This window comes from Rhinolophus sinicus, linkage group LG14 (genome assembly GCF_036562045.2).
Source record: "Rhinolophus sinicus isolate RSC01 linkage group LG14, ASM3656204v1, whole genome shotgun sequence".
Lineage (NCBI taxonomy): Eukaryota > Metazoa > Chordata > Mammalia > Chiroptera > Rhinolophidae > Rhinolophus > Rhinolophus sinicus.
This window is the reverse complement of record NC_133763.1, coordinates 10,487,818-10,502,879: the sequence shown is the minus strand read 5'-3', so window position 1 is coordinate 10,502,879 and position 15,062 is coordinate 10,487,818. Positions and strand designations below refer to the sequence as shown.

General features: G+C 38.3%; 1 protein-coding gene and 1 pseudogene across 1 annotated transcript in view; one reads left to right on the top strand and one right to left on the bottom strand.

The window, feature by feature from the left end:
• Nucleotides 1-6,311: 6,311 nt before the first annotated feature.
• LACTB2 (lactamase beta 2) overlaps nt 6,312-15,062 on the bottom strand; it is a 28,132-nt gene continuing 19,381 nt past the window's right edge. The window contains exons 4-7 of the mRNA XM_019726099.2: nt 13,184-13,362; nt 10,189-10,337; nt 7,312-7,393; nt 6,312-6,643 (exon numbers count right to left, since the gene is read on the bottom strand). Coding sequence (XP_019581658.1) covers nt 6,600-6,643; nt 7,312-7,393; nt 10,189-10,337; nt 13,184-13,362 — 454 coding nt within the window. The 3' untranslated portion in view covers nt 6,312-6,599. The remainder of the gene's footprint in view (nt 6,644-7,311; nt 7,394-10,188; nt 10,338-13,183; nt 13,363-15,062) is intronic.
• LOC109444598 (anterior gradient protein 2 homolog) lies at nt 10,725-11,610 on the top strand (annotated as a pseudogene).

Here is a 15,062-nt window from a genome sequence, read left to right as displayed (position 1 = left end):
CAGGACAACAATTTCTTTTCTTCAGAGGAGTACTTTGCTTCTTCGTGATCACTAGTCTCCCCGAACTTCTTAAAAACACTAGTAAAAATAAGTGAGGCAATCTGTCATATACGTTAGCTTTCCTGCAGATTTTGTAGTGGTCACTTGATCAACCATAGAGAAAAAGTGGTGTTGGCTGAAGACTCCGATAGAGGCAGAGCCCTCTTCGTATATTGGCTAGTTACTGAATCCCAAATCCAGTTTAGATGTCAACAAGAGAAAGAAACTACGATAGATCTTTAATACTCTACTGTATTGCGACTGGAAAACAAAGGATGTACCACCGAGCTTCTGGATTCGGTAGTCCTGGGTCTAGTTCTCCTTAGATGGTTTTTGTACTCCAGGGAAACTTGAAATATTGTTAAGTCTTTGACTCCAGTTCACCTTAATTCTCCACGTCCTTCAGTCTGGATACTAGGAACAGGATTTCCTCTTGTGGAAAACTTCACACTTGGGAATTGTATACACTAAGGAATATGAACGTAAAAGATTCTTATCCTTAGGCCTAAGAGAACATTAAATAAGCATGTACTTCTCAGCATTCCCAATTCCTGATCATGTTGCAGGAGAAAATTCTAGTACAAAAGTACTTGCTCCATTGGACTAAAGAGTTGGAACCAACTCATTGCATAATATCGGTATTTTGTGATATTAAAATGTTTAATCAAACTAATAAATGTACCCAATTTAAAAATTAACTACTACTAACAGGAAAAACATTTCCCCATTGTCTTTCTGAGGTATTTTTTTCTGGATATTAACCAATAAAATGCTTACATTTCTAGTCTTTGATTTGTCAATTTTAGACTTTATTGACTTTCTATTATCATAGGTGATGATTTAGCATTTTCAACTTCTTCCTTTCCCCTCACAACACAATTTTGTCAGTGTTTACTTTATTGCCTATGTAAAAATGCAGAGGCAGATAGTATTTCATAATTATTTCCTTCATTGCATAGCGTTTGGTTTGGGGAATCAATGATTGTCTTATTTTTTTTTTTCACCAGCAGTTTTCTATTAACTGGTTATTGTTTCAATTGCTCAGCTACCAGTGTTGTATGACCATCAGCAGATTTCTTTCCCTCAAAGGCTCAAACATACCAGATAATCTATCGGTTTCATTTTTCCCCCTGGAGATCTCTCGCTGAAGACCCCACTGCCTCCTGCTCCTAAATGAAGCAGGCTTTGGGCACACCTTAGTCTTAGAACTTCCTTTTGACATGTTTCTGTGTTGGATTTACTATTTTAATCGTGTGCCTTCCTTTTGCTTGTTTATTTGGAGTACATTATCTACCAATTCCCTAAAGAGAGAACAGGGGGAAAAGACTGATAATGATGAGATTTCCTGCTCCGACAATGCCTGGAAATTGGTAGCAAGTTTCGTGCTGGTCCATCGCTCTGGTAGGCACGGAGAGACTTGCGAGGGAACACTGAGGTGTAGCCCTGGCAGAAATAAGAAGTACCCAAACATGAATATTTTTCTCCACGATTCTAGCTTCCCTGCTACTAGCCAACTTTACTGACTTTTTCTTCAAGTGATAATCTGGAGATATGCAAATACTGCCAGATATTTAATTCTGACAGAAACACTCAGAAATGACTCTGGTTGCAGAGTTGGCCCAGTCATTCCGTGAGCTACTGCAGAGAACTCTATTTTGGAAAGAAAGGAAAGCTCTTCAGTAAGGAATTAATATTAGTTGAGAATCTTCCCATGAGACTCTTCATCTGAGAACAGACCTTGCCCACTCTGGCTACAGGGGCAGTTGGCACATGAGCAAAACTGACCAAGTACAGTACCTCATGTTTCCTGGACCACAGGGATGGGCCTAAGGAATGTAATGAGTCAACAGAAATCACTGAGTCCTTCCTCTAGGATTTTCCAAACCAGAGCTGGAAGAACCGGCTTTCCCTGCTGGTTATGGAATGGTTAGGATTATGTGCCTAGAGCTGCCCATAACCAGGTCCCCCGCCATTTGAAGAAGCCATCTGCTTTTAAACCAAAAAAGCAAAACAAAACAAAACAGGTGAGAGGTTTGGGGTTGTATCGATGGGCTCCAAACCCTTGCTCTTGTTCAAGCCTGGCTCCACCCTCCTCCTTCTCGGATTGGTTACATGCCCCAACCAACATCCCCTTTTGCTTAAGCTAGTGGAAAATGTTTCTGTCACCTGCAACAAAATATATCCTATCTGTTTAGCCCCACCTCCAAATAGCTAAGTGCCTATTAGGTATCTCCCTCTGGATGATCCTTGGAACTGCAAACTCGTATCTGTAGTGCAATGCCTTTCCTCATTTCCCCACTCTATGTACCCCATTTCCTGTATTTTCTCATCCTGGTTATCAACATCTACCAGGCTTTCTGCTGAAGCCAGAAAGCTATAGCTCCGCTAGACTGCTCCTTTCTACCTGGTCCCCGCCCTCATGATCTGATCGGTTCCTAAGTGCTATTCCTTTTCTTAAATATTTCTCGTATCTGATACCCTGTCTTCTACTACCTCTGAGACCTCTTCTGCTTCTTCCTTTTTCCTTCCCCCACTGTACTGAAAATGTCAAATCTCAGGATGCTTACTTTGCCCACTGCCTGCAGAATGGGGTCCCCTCCTGACAGTTGGGACAGTTCCGGTCCCAAGTGATTAATTACACCAATCAGGTCCTCTTCTGTGAGGACGTCTGAATCTGAGACACATAGAAGTCTACACAGTTGTTGCAAAACAAATGCTGAAGCTCTACAGAGAGAAGGCAGAGGTGATGACAAGAATGTAGAAACTTTTGAGTAAACAGAAAATGGGTAAGCAGAAGCTATGAGTAACCCGAACCTACTGGGTATACTGAATGGAGGGCAAAGTAATTGGCTGGAGTGAGAAACAAAAAGGGGAATGAAATCACCAAAATGGTTGGGGGCAAACTCTTGCTGTTGAGGCAACAATGCTAGACCTGCCCTGGATCCTAACCTGGTTTCTAATTCCCAAGTTACGTGTACATTCCAGCCTGTGCCGAAGCGTGGCTGGGTGTCAGTACATCAGTCCCTGTGAGACCTCTGTGCGGAGATGCTTCTTATTCCTATGACCTCACCCCACAAGCACCATACAGCCTCGCCATAGTTTCCCAACCATGTGATGCTGCCGTACCTGTGAACGTGCATATACCATTCCAACTGGAACAAGTTTTCTCCTCTTCCAAATACTCCTAACTTCTTCACCTGGCTACCACCTCACTCATCTTTTAAGACAGCTTAGGATCCTCTGAGCAGCATCCTATAACCCAACCCGCTTAGATACTCTGTCCAAACAAATGTAATGGTACTGCACATCGTAATTGTGTATCGCCACAGCTAGACTATGAGCTGCTTTTGAGAGCAGAGATGCTGTTCCCCTTTGTATCTGACCCAACACCCAGCACATAGTGGATACTTAATGAACGCCATTGTTTTTGTTAAAGCTCAGCTGCCTACACACTTTCAATAACCAATACATGTAATAGCCTTCCATGACCACCCCTCTGCCAACAGATCCACCTGCGGCTTGAAGTGTGCCATGGTACTTAAAAAAGAATGATATGGAATCAATGCTTCCTCAGTTCAGAATGCCCTTCTCATCCCTGTCCCCGACTCCCTCCAAGAATGGACGCAGGAAGACCAGAGTTAAGGGCTATTGCAGGAGTCCAGGCAAGACCGGATGATGGCCGAAGGAATACTGGTGGAGTAAGGGGCAGCAACAAATTCTAGAGGTGGAAGTCAGTAAGTACTTGGTGGAGAGCTAGTAAGAGACGAGGGAGCGGGGCCTATCAAACATGACTATTGGGTTTTCTGATTTCATCAACTGCAGGTTTTAATTCAGAGATAGGAAAGAATGGAGAAGCGAGAGATAACTAAATATTCACATATTCACACAATCAGATTTCTCGTTTAAATTTTGTTGATATGTACTATACTTAGGGAATGGGAGTACCGATTTTTTTTTTTTGTGGTGGTGGTGTTGGGGAGGATACTTAGTTATGATTTTTTAATTTACCATTTTAACCATTCTTAAGTGTACCATTCAGTGGCATTAAGTGCATTCACACTGCTGTATGTAGAATCATGACCACCATCTTTAACTTTTTCATCCTTCTAAACTGAAATTCCTTACCCACTAAACAGTAACTCCTCTTTCTCCCTCTTCTTCCCAGCCCCTGGCACCCACCATTCTATGTTCTGTCTCTGTGAACCTGACTAGGTATCTTATATAAGTGGAACCATATAGTATTTGTCCTCTGGTGACTGGCTTATATTTCTTAGCATAATGTCTTCAAGTATCATCTATATTACAGTGTCAGAATGTCCTTCCTTTTTAAGGATAATGTTCCATTGTGTGTGTGAGTGTGTGTGTATCTATATATTTATACAACATTGTGTTTTTGTTTTTTTTTTAATTCAGGAAGGGGAACACGACTTTATTGGGGAACAGTGTGTACTTCTCGGACTTTTTCCAAGTCAAGTTGTTGTTCTTTCAATCTTTAGTTGTGGAGGGTGCAGCTCAGCTCCAGGTCCAGTTGCCGTTGTTAGTTGCAGGGGGTGCAGTCCACCATCCCTTGCGGAAGTTGAACTGGCAACCTTGTGGTTGAGTGCCCGCACTCCAACCAACAACTGAGCCATCTGGAAGCTCAGCGGCAGCTCAGCTCAAGGTGCTGCTCAGCTCAAGGTGCTGTGTTCAATCTTAGTTGCAGGAGGCAGAGCCCACCATTCCCTGCGGGAGTTGAGGAGTCAAACCAGCAACCTTGTGGTTGAGCCCACTGGCCCATGTGGGAATCGAACCGGCAGCCTTCGGGTTAGGAGCATGGAGCTCCAACCCCTTGATCCACCAGGCTGGTCCCTCTATATAACATTGTATTTATCCATTCATCCTTCAGTGGACCCTTGGGTTGCTTCCACCTTTTGGCTATTGTGAATAATGCTGCATTGAACCCGGGTGTATGTATCTATTCAAGTCCCAGCTTTCAATTCTTTTGGGTATATACCCAGAAGTGGAATTGCTGGATCATATGGTAGTTCTAAATTTCATTTTTTGAAGAACTACTATACTATTTTCCACAGAAGCTGTACCATTTTACATTTCCACCAGAAATACACAAGTGTTCCAATTCCTCTTATCCTCCTCAACACTTATTTTCTGTTTTGCAATTTTTAAAACTAATAGCCATCCTAATGGGTGTGAAGTAGTATCTCGTTGTGGTTTTAATTTGCATTTCCCTAATGATTAGTGATGTTGAGCATCTTTTCATGTGCTTCTTGGCCATTTGCCTATCTTATTTGGAGAAATGTTTATTTAAGTCCTTTGCCCATACTTGCATTGGATTGTTTGTTTTTTGTTGTTGAGTTCACAGTTATTTTGTAATATGGGATGGTTTCAGGAACAAAACAGGTCTCCAGGGCATGAAAATTAGTGCTTAGAATAGTTTGAAAATGCTAGGGACCTTCGGAAATGGGGCAGAAAGAGGAGGATATTAAAGAAAGTTAAAAAAAAAAAAAAGTAAGTCTTACCTTTAGGGAAAAGTAAAGAAAATACATTTTTAGGATTCTGAGCTCATTTTAGTATTGGAGTTTGGCAACCGTACGGGTTAAATAAGCATTGGTGAACTACCTTGAGAACCTAACCACTATTTAAGAACACTATTTATATATAAAAATGCCATTTTTATAATCCACTAATTAAAAGTGCTGTATAATTTATATATATGCTGACGACTATTTCTATACTAAAATCTAAACTCGGAAAGTAACTTGGTTGTACTCATGGATTACAGAAATAATTATTATATAATGCCTTTAACTGGAAATGTAATATTTTTCAATTACCAAAAGTTGATGTGCATGAATCATTTGTGGGATTACCATTATAAGAAAATACATGTAATACACAACTATAGAACTAATCCATAATAATGATATAATTGATAGAAACATGAAAACAAAGCAGTTATCAACCTATACAGACAAGGGTTGCAGAAAAGGAAGGATTACTAGAAATCTGTGCTGTTAACTGAAGCAGCTAGTGAAAACAGTATTGTTACTAGCTGCTGGTACAATAATATCCAATTTAAATCCTTTTGCTGTGACGGTCGGATATATCCAAATGAATCTATCTGAAATTTTTATACATAAAAATAATGCCGTTTATATACAAAGCAGCTCAAATTGTTATTATTAAATACATAAAATAGTCAAAATACCAATTTTTTGTTTTTTGTGGATTTCTGACATTTTGAAAAACAACTTGAAATCAATGCAGCAAAACAGTTAAATTATATAAAGTTTATTATTTTTCAAATAACCATTTTACTTAATCAATTGAAAGTGGGTAAACTGTTGGATCCTGAAGTTTTGGTAAAATGAGGAGAAACCTAGGTTAGATAAATAATCTGTATTATAGTTGTAAAAGTAGTATGTATTTTAGAATATGACATTTTAAAGTATATCTAGGGTTATTTTCAACATTCGAAAGTATAGTCTCTGTAAATAATTAATAGTTAAGAAAACATACCATTCTCTAAAAACAAAACAGCAAAATCTTTCATCGATCTGACACTAAAGATTAGCTTTCCATTTCTTGTCAGGATCCATGCTGCTAACTGTGGAAAGAAAATTAGAGAGTAAATATTTAACAACAGATAAGCCAAATTCACTGGATTTTATGTTATCTTCTGGCTAGAAAAAGCATTCATTCCTAAAATAATTTTGTTGCTCAATATAAAGTTGGTATATTTTTTTTTTTTGTACATTTAGAAACATTACTGAAGCTTCTATACAAAATTCAAGCTTTGAACCTGTTGATTTTAAGGATTAAACTTGTATAAAGATTCTGAATTTGACAAATTAATCTAACACTAGTAAACAACTGTAGAATTACTGCTTCACTATCTTTGAGTTTCCTACTTTAATTACTGCTAAGACCTCTGGCTGTTGCGAAATCTTTTACATGGAAAATTCTTCGTGGTCTTGTGGTCTGGGAGAAGAGAAGCTATTTTTCCACTATACACCTTTGACTGTCATTCTGGTGGATGAGGATTGGAAGCCCTAAACTAGATTCCAATTCCTGTGGACGTTTTTGGTTCCCATTTGTGGTCCGCTGGCCTTTCACTAGTGACCCTGCCTAGTGCCTGTCTCTCCAACGTACAGTGATATTCAAGGGAACTCTGATGGGTGTTATTTTTCTTAAAAGGAAAGTAGTTCGTTTGCTTAAAAGAAAAATATTTTATATGCTGGGAATAAAATAATTAAAACTTGGACATATACTTACATATTTTTCCTTCTTTTTCTAATTTTCTCAAATGAAGTGAGATATTATGTTCAGCCATTTTATGTAAATGCTCAGGAGTATTCTAAGGAGAAAGAGAGCGAAAGAAAACATTTCTTTTTTTTAACAAAGAACAGAGCTAATCCGTCTGAAACTTTAAAAGAAAAAATGCAACAAAATTTTCACTTGAATGTATTTTTATATAGTAATAGCCCAAATGATTTCACCTTAAACATGTCTTCCTTTAGACATTATATTCTTATATATGCTCCTATAGCTATAATAGACTGAGCTCCATAAAGATAGCAGCAGTGTGTTTTGTTCACTACTGAATACCCAGTGCTCAGCATAATGGCACACAGTAGGAACTCAATACATTATGAATGGATGAATAAATATTATAAATGTAAAAATTATTCTAGATAGTTTTGATGATGCTACAGACATTGGCCCTATGGTTTACTTATTAGGTCACATGATAATACTTTTGCACATTTCCCTTGATTATCCTACCTCTTTTATCATTTAGTTTCCATCCTGGATACTCTTCCTTCGACTTCTCTTAAATACTGATGTTGATAATGAGTTGTATCATTGACTCTTTTTCTTTTTACTCAACCAACTTGCCACAGCAATACCATGCATTAATGATTCCCAAATATAAACCTTTAACCCCAAACACTTCCTTAAGCTCCATATTCTAAATCCACCAGTGCCATCTTCTCCATTTTGTTACGTGACACCCCTGTCTAAGATCCTTGGGTGGTTGGTCATTCCCAGGTTACTCCCGAAAGCCCAAATGGTAGCAAGGCTTTCTGTGACCTGATGATGCCTGCTTTTCCTGACTCGTTTCCTGGGACTCCCTTCCTTTCCACCCACATATGCATTCTGTGCTCCTGTCATATGTCTTTGTGGGGTTTCAGATACACATAATGCTCTTTTATTACACCCAGTGTTTCAACACATCTTTCCCTCTGTCTAAAATGACTTCCTTTCTCTTGTACTCTGGCCTGAGAAATGTTTACTCCTTCAAGACCCAATTAAATGATTAAGTTTCTGAAGCTTTCCGGACAAGCCTCATTATCCTGCATCTTCATCAGGTAGGATTTATCCCTCTTCAGTTATACCCTGACATACTGTGGGCAGGCCTTGGAGGCAGCCTGGTGTGATGGAAACCAGATTTGATTATCTGACATCTGACATTGGAGTATGTGACCTCTGCTAGTTGTGTGCCCTTGAAAAAGTGACTTAGTTCTCACTTTCTGAGTCAGGTTTTTCATTTACTAAGATGGAATAACAGTATCTTCGTGCAGTGAAAATTCGAGGTATTTGAATTAAGTACCTCAAATTATTGTCAATGTAAAGCATTTAGTACAATGTCTAGCACATAAAAACGTGCTCAAAAAAGGGAAGCTATTATGATAGAGTCATTATCTGTTACAAATATCTGTTGAACATGAACTGAGTTCTTTGAGGACAGGAATCTATAGTCATTCTTATATTTCTGCACTAGTCCAGAGTGTGGTACATGAAAGGTAGTCAGTAAATATTTGTTGAATGAATAAACCCCTTTATAATACATAACGCCATTCTATATGCAACAGATACTTCACACATATCCACAGTAAATACACCTCTGAATACACGCTGACTTCACCTCTGAATGAAAAACCAGCATTTTTTTTTTTTTTCAGTCATGGGCAGGTGCTGGGTGATGACTCATCTGTGAGGGTCAGAGAGTTCTGTGTGTACTTAAACTAACCCCAACATACTAATGAACGGTCTGGAGTGCCTATTCCATAGTATTATGAGGAAATGAACTGGCACAGAATTTAAATATTTACATTACCCTTTGCCAATGGTACTTTTTAGCCACTTTAACCATTTCATCCCTCCTTTTCAAATAAAGCACACTGAGTATGATCTTACCGGTTTTTGATAACTTAGGCCTATGGGACATCAAGGTCCTTTAACTGTAACTGGCCCCAGGTACCTTTTCAGGCTCATCTTAGTTACGTGTCATGTATCTTCTGGCTGCACAGGTTGTGGTAGTGGGAGTTTTTAAACTCAGGTAATTTTTTTTAAAATTAAAGTTTATTGGGGTGACAATGGTTAGTCGTTACATAGGTTTCAGGTGTACAGTTCTGTAACACATCATCTATATATCACATTGTGTTCCCCACCCAGAGTCAGCTCTCCTTCCATCATATATTTGATGCTGTTTACCCTCAGCTACCATCCCCTCCCTCCTAAACCCAGGTAACCTTATGCCAAAGCCTACATTCTTAACCTCGAAGCTATCCTGCTATGCAGCAAATCCCCAATTTGCCAGAAAACTGAATTATGCTAATTGATTGCCACATAGTGCTGTCATAGAGTGATGTGCTCAGAGGCCGCTCAGGTGAGGGCTTTCTTCTGTATACACCACACTTCTCTACTCGTGTTCTTTCACAGGTACTTAATCCATTGTTGGGCATGGCTGCTAGTTCTCACTGCTGTTATCCCAATATCTGGTGCTAGCAGATCGTCCCTTCTCACTTGCCCAGGCTAAGATACCAGATAACAACACGGTTATATGCTATATAAGTCATTACAAAACTTCACCATCAGGCTGTTGGGAACAATCTCTCCTACAGAATAAAGTACATGAGGTTTAGTGATGGCTCAGAATGGTTCTTTTTGTCGTCCACGCCAGTTTTTGTTTAACTTCTGTGTTCTGCAAAGTTGATGCTGGTCTCAAATCTGTGTAAGTGGCATTACTTACAAAATTAACAGACTTATTCTGTTCTGGGAGGTAATACGTTCACTATACCTATAGTTTTTAAATAGATTATTCTACTGTAATTGTGGCTATGTACAAATAAGATAAATGAAAATTACCTTGTAAATAATTTTTACAAGCTCCATCACTTTAAATGATTTTTCAAAATTATCACGCAATAATGAAAGAATTTGCTCCTCTCGAATATTTCTGTGAGAAATGTATTCTTGAATTTTAGCTTCCGCATTATGGATTACTGGGCCATGTCCTGAATTAGAATAATTAAAAAATTATTTTAGCCAGATAAAAAACATTAAGTATAAGTGAAGTTAATTCATTCTATGTAAACATAGTTCATATGATGTGTTGAAAAAACATACTAAATACACACAAAAATAAGATTTGGAAAACTACATACATGTGAGATTTAAAATTTATGTACAATGCCAAAAAACATTCAATAATTATATGAAAATTTAGATAAAATGTTATGGTGTACACTAAAAATATAAAATTAGAAGCTAAAAGTAAAAACACTAACCACAACAGTAATGATAGGTAGAGTGCTCATTATTTTCCAGGCACTGCTTAACATATGCCGTTTCCCCGAAAATAAGACCTAGCCGGACAATTACCTCTAATGTGTCTTTTGGAGCAAAAATTAATATAAGACCCGGTCTTACATTATATTATATTGTAAAGACCCGGGTCTTATTTTCTGGGAAACACGGTATTATTCTTACAATCCTCCCTGAGGTAGGTACTGTTATTATCCCTCTGTTATAGCAGAAATGGAGGCATAGGGAGGGTAAATAATCTGCCCATGGTCCCACTGCGAAGGAGTGAAGCTGGAATTCTGATCCAGAAGCTTTTAACCACTTTTAACCACTCTCTGCTCTTAACCACCATGCTGTCCTCACTTATAAAAGACTGAAAAGGGGAATGTAGAGGAAACTTGGACGCAACAAGGCCATCTGGCTCTCAGAGACAGGTGACTGGGAAAAACCAGACTTGCCATGGAGCAGATTTCAGCGTCACCATTCTCACTCCTGGTGACTCTCTCCTACACTCTGGCTGAAGATTCCACAGTCAGACGGGGACCCAAGAAGGACACAAAGGACTCTCCACCCAAACTGCCCCAGACCCTCTCCAGAGATTGGGGTGACCGCCTCATCTGGACTCAGACATACGAAGAAGCTTGATACAAATGCAAGACAGGCCACAAATGCTTGATGATGATTCATCACTTGGATGAATGTCCACACAACACAGCCAAGCTTTAAAGCAAGTGTTTGCTGAAAATAAAGAAATCCAGAAACTGGCAGAGCAGTTGGACCTCAGACTAGTATGTGAAGCAACAGACAAACACCTTTCTCCTGATGACCAATAATCCCCAGGATTATGTTTGTTGGCCCATCCCTGACAGAGCCCACATCACTGGAAGATATTCAGATCGTCTCTATGCTTATGAACCTTCGGATGCAACTCTACTGCCTGACAATATAAAGAAAACTTGCAAGTTGCTGAAGTCTGAATTGTAGAGAAAAAAAAAAAATTGCAAGCACTTCCCTCTGTGTTAGGTCTTGTGACTTGGGACCAGAGATGTCAGAAGATGCTGGAGAAGGCAGAAGCACTAGTGGACATGCTGATTAGATTATGATTTAGTGTTCCAACAGCTGTTTTTCAAAAATTTGGTTTCAAGTTATACATATATGAAAACAATATTGTATACTACCATAGGGAGCCATACTTTCAAAAAAACACCAAGAGCTATTAAAAATTCACAAGGACCACAGTACAACTTGAAGGATCTTATGTATAGGCTAGTAATTCAGAAATGCTGACAGCCCAGATAAAGGTACATTGACATTTATTTGCTCTTTAAGACAGTGCAAATTAATATATTACACAAGTCTGCCAGAGGGATGTTTAAAATATCTGAGGACAAAATATCCAGAAGCAGGCTAACCTATCATCACGCAAAGAGCAAGAGCTTTGGTTAGAATACCGACTGTTATTTACCAGCTGTGTGGCCATGAGTCTCTGAGTCTGTGAGCTTGTTTCTTGTGCTGTGCAATGAGGATGCCACTACCTACTTCACTGGGTTTCTGGGAGGACAACAGCTAACTGCAAAGGTCCCTGCAGGTAACTGACAGCAGGCTTGAATATATGGTAGCTATGGCTACAGAACATAATTTACATATAAGCTCCTGCTGTGCTAATAAGCCAGTTCACTAGATTCACTAAAGCTGACGCTCTAAGAACCTTTACTAAGCAGCCTCTTGTTAGCTTTGCCTGACCGTGAGTGCATCAGATGTCTATTCTCTTCACTTTAAAAATAGCTGTCAGCTTCCAGTCCTTTTACGTCGTAATTGTAATCCAAATGCCCAGGTTCACTGTATGTTTCCTGCTCCCTCAGCAGTGGAAACTCATGAGAGAATATGAGGGTAATGAAGACACTATTTACAGATTTTTCCACGGCTGTCTGGTTAGGGACAAGTGAGAAGGAATTAAAAAATGAAGTAAGCTAGTTTCTTTTCCCTTCTGGGCCCTCTTGTTGGGTTTGGTATCTGTCTCAGCTTTCAGGATGGAGGGGAGATTCATACTGAAGAGCAGTGCAGTGTAGCTGAGATGCTAACAACAGGTTTCTTTTTTGGAGAATGGAAATAAATATACCCTTCTTACAGTTGACAAGGAAGCTATTGATATTTCAATAGTGTGAATTAAAAAACTAAACCTCAAAGGTCAAATGTTACCCAAGGTTACATGACAAAAATGTGGCCCATGATACAAATCAAATTAACAAAGTTGAAGGTAGCTTATAGAATGAAAAAATTTTCTTGTTCCAATGTAAGTTCATTTCCTTTAATAGTTCTATTAATAGCTGTTTAAATGTTAAAAAAACCAAACCCTTATATCTTTTATAAAAAGTTATTGATATAACTCTTGGCCTTTTTAACTGCATGGCTAGACAAGACTTAGGGGTATAATTTTAAAGAAGCAGTTTATGTCTCTCTTCAAGGCTAAAAACACAAACACATACACAGACAAACCAAAATGAGCCCTCCTCATCATTTGACACAAATGGTTTGCTGGATTTAAAAAATTACCTACCTGGATATATAATATCAGCTTTGATTTTTAATAACTCTTTTAGGGAGTTCATATAATCATAGAGGTCTTCAAATACAGTTGTGCCTTCTCCCAGGATGCAATCTCCAGAAAAGAGAGCATTTTCCTCTTCTAAAAGTAGGGCCATATGATCATCAGTGTGGCCAGGTGTGTATATAACTCTGGTTGAAAAAAGAAATAAGAACAATTACGAACTCTTGGGCTTAGAAGGCGTTTTGAGCAGCAAATTATTCTCTGTCCTCAGCTCTGGACAAGACACAAATAAATGATGTCAGTGAGTTAAAAAGCTTTTTTTTCTCTTGTTGCCCACTGAAAATTATCAGGAAATTTCTCTCCTTTAAATCAAATTTCTCACTCTGAAGTGTAAATTTAACACTGTTCCCATTTTTTTTTTCTTGTTTTGTAAGTCGTAAGTACTGATTACAACAAAATTGGAAAAGTACTTAAAGGAGATAAAAATCACCAATCTTTCCACTACTTAGAGATAGTGCTTTTATTATCTAAGAACATATTCTTTTTTCAATTTTGTTTGTATATCAGGAGGTAAATTTTACAATACACTTTATGGCAAGATTATGAGAAAAAAATCACTTTCATATGTTGCTGGTGGGAGAGCAAAATGGTACAGCCTATATGGAAGGGGATTTGGTATTTTCTAACAAAATTACATGTGCATTATTAACCCTCTCACCTATCAATCCCACTGCTGGAAATCTACCCCCAAAACACACCTTCACAAATACAAAAAATATGTACAAGTTATTCGTTACATTACTTGTAATTATAAAACATTAGGAACAACCCATATGCTGACCCATAGGTAAATTATGGTAAATGAAATACTATACAGCCATCAAAAAGAATGAGGAAGACCTCTGTAGACTGGTATGAAGTAATTTGCAGGATATACTGTCAAGTGAGAAAAAGCAAAGTGCCAAAGAGTGTTCCTAGTATGTTCTTTTGTATAAGAAAGACGGGGAAATAAAAAGAAATCTGTATCTATTTATTTAGTTTTGCAAGAAGAAAGCCAGCGAGGATAAAGCAAAAACTAATGAATACAGGTGCCTGTAGGGGGTAGGCAAGTGGGGTGTAGGGAATAGAGGTGCAAGCGACTTCTCTAACTAGAACTTTTTTACTAGTTTTAACTTTTAAGCGATGTAAAGATTTTATATGTCCTAAACATAAAAAGAAAACCTTGACATTGAATTCAGAAATCTTACTGTACACTAGATAGACAATATAGCCACAGTAAAAAATTAAATCAAGTAAGTTTTAAATATAATACTAAGACTGTACATCCTTAATAGAATATATCTTAAGATCAATAGAATTGCAAAGATATCTTGAACTTTACTCAATAGGTTTCTTGCTGCCAGTGTTACAGGTTATTGTGTTTCTGAAACTATTTTGTGTTTGTTATACGCTGGTATAAACAAGTAAATAAATTGATGTGAAAAACCAAGTTTTTTACCGTGGGATAATTACAAAATATATATGGAATCAGGGAATTAAAGTTTTTGGTTGTTTCTTATTTGAATTGAGGCATCATGAATTCATCATTTCATTTATTCCCCTAGCTCTGTCTACAAAAAGACCCAGAAGCAATGAAGCCCAGTGGTAACGAGCACACCTCACACTCAGTGTTTTGTTTCCATTTCCCACTCAAGCAAACCAGGGCTGCTTACATACATGGCTGGCTCCAGGTCAGGGGCAGGGAAAGGAAAGTGTGCTATGGAGACACCCTGTGTAAGATGGCCAGGAGGTGCTGAAAGATTGGGCTATGTCAAAAGGACAAGGAAGCACTGTAGTGATACTCAAAAAAAGAGGGGGGATTTCTTCCTTAAAAAGAGTACGAGCAAAT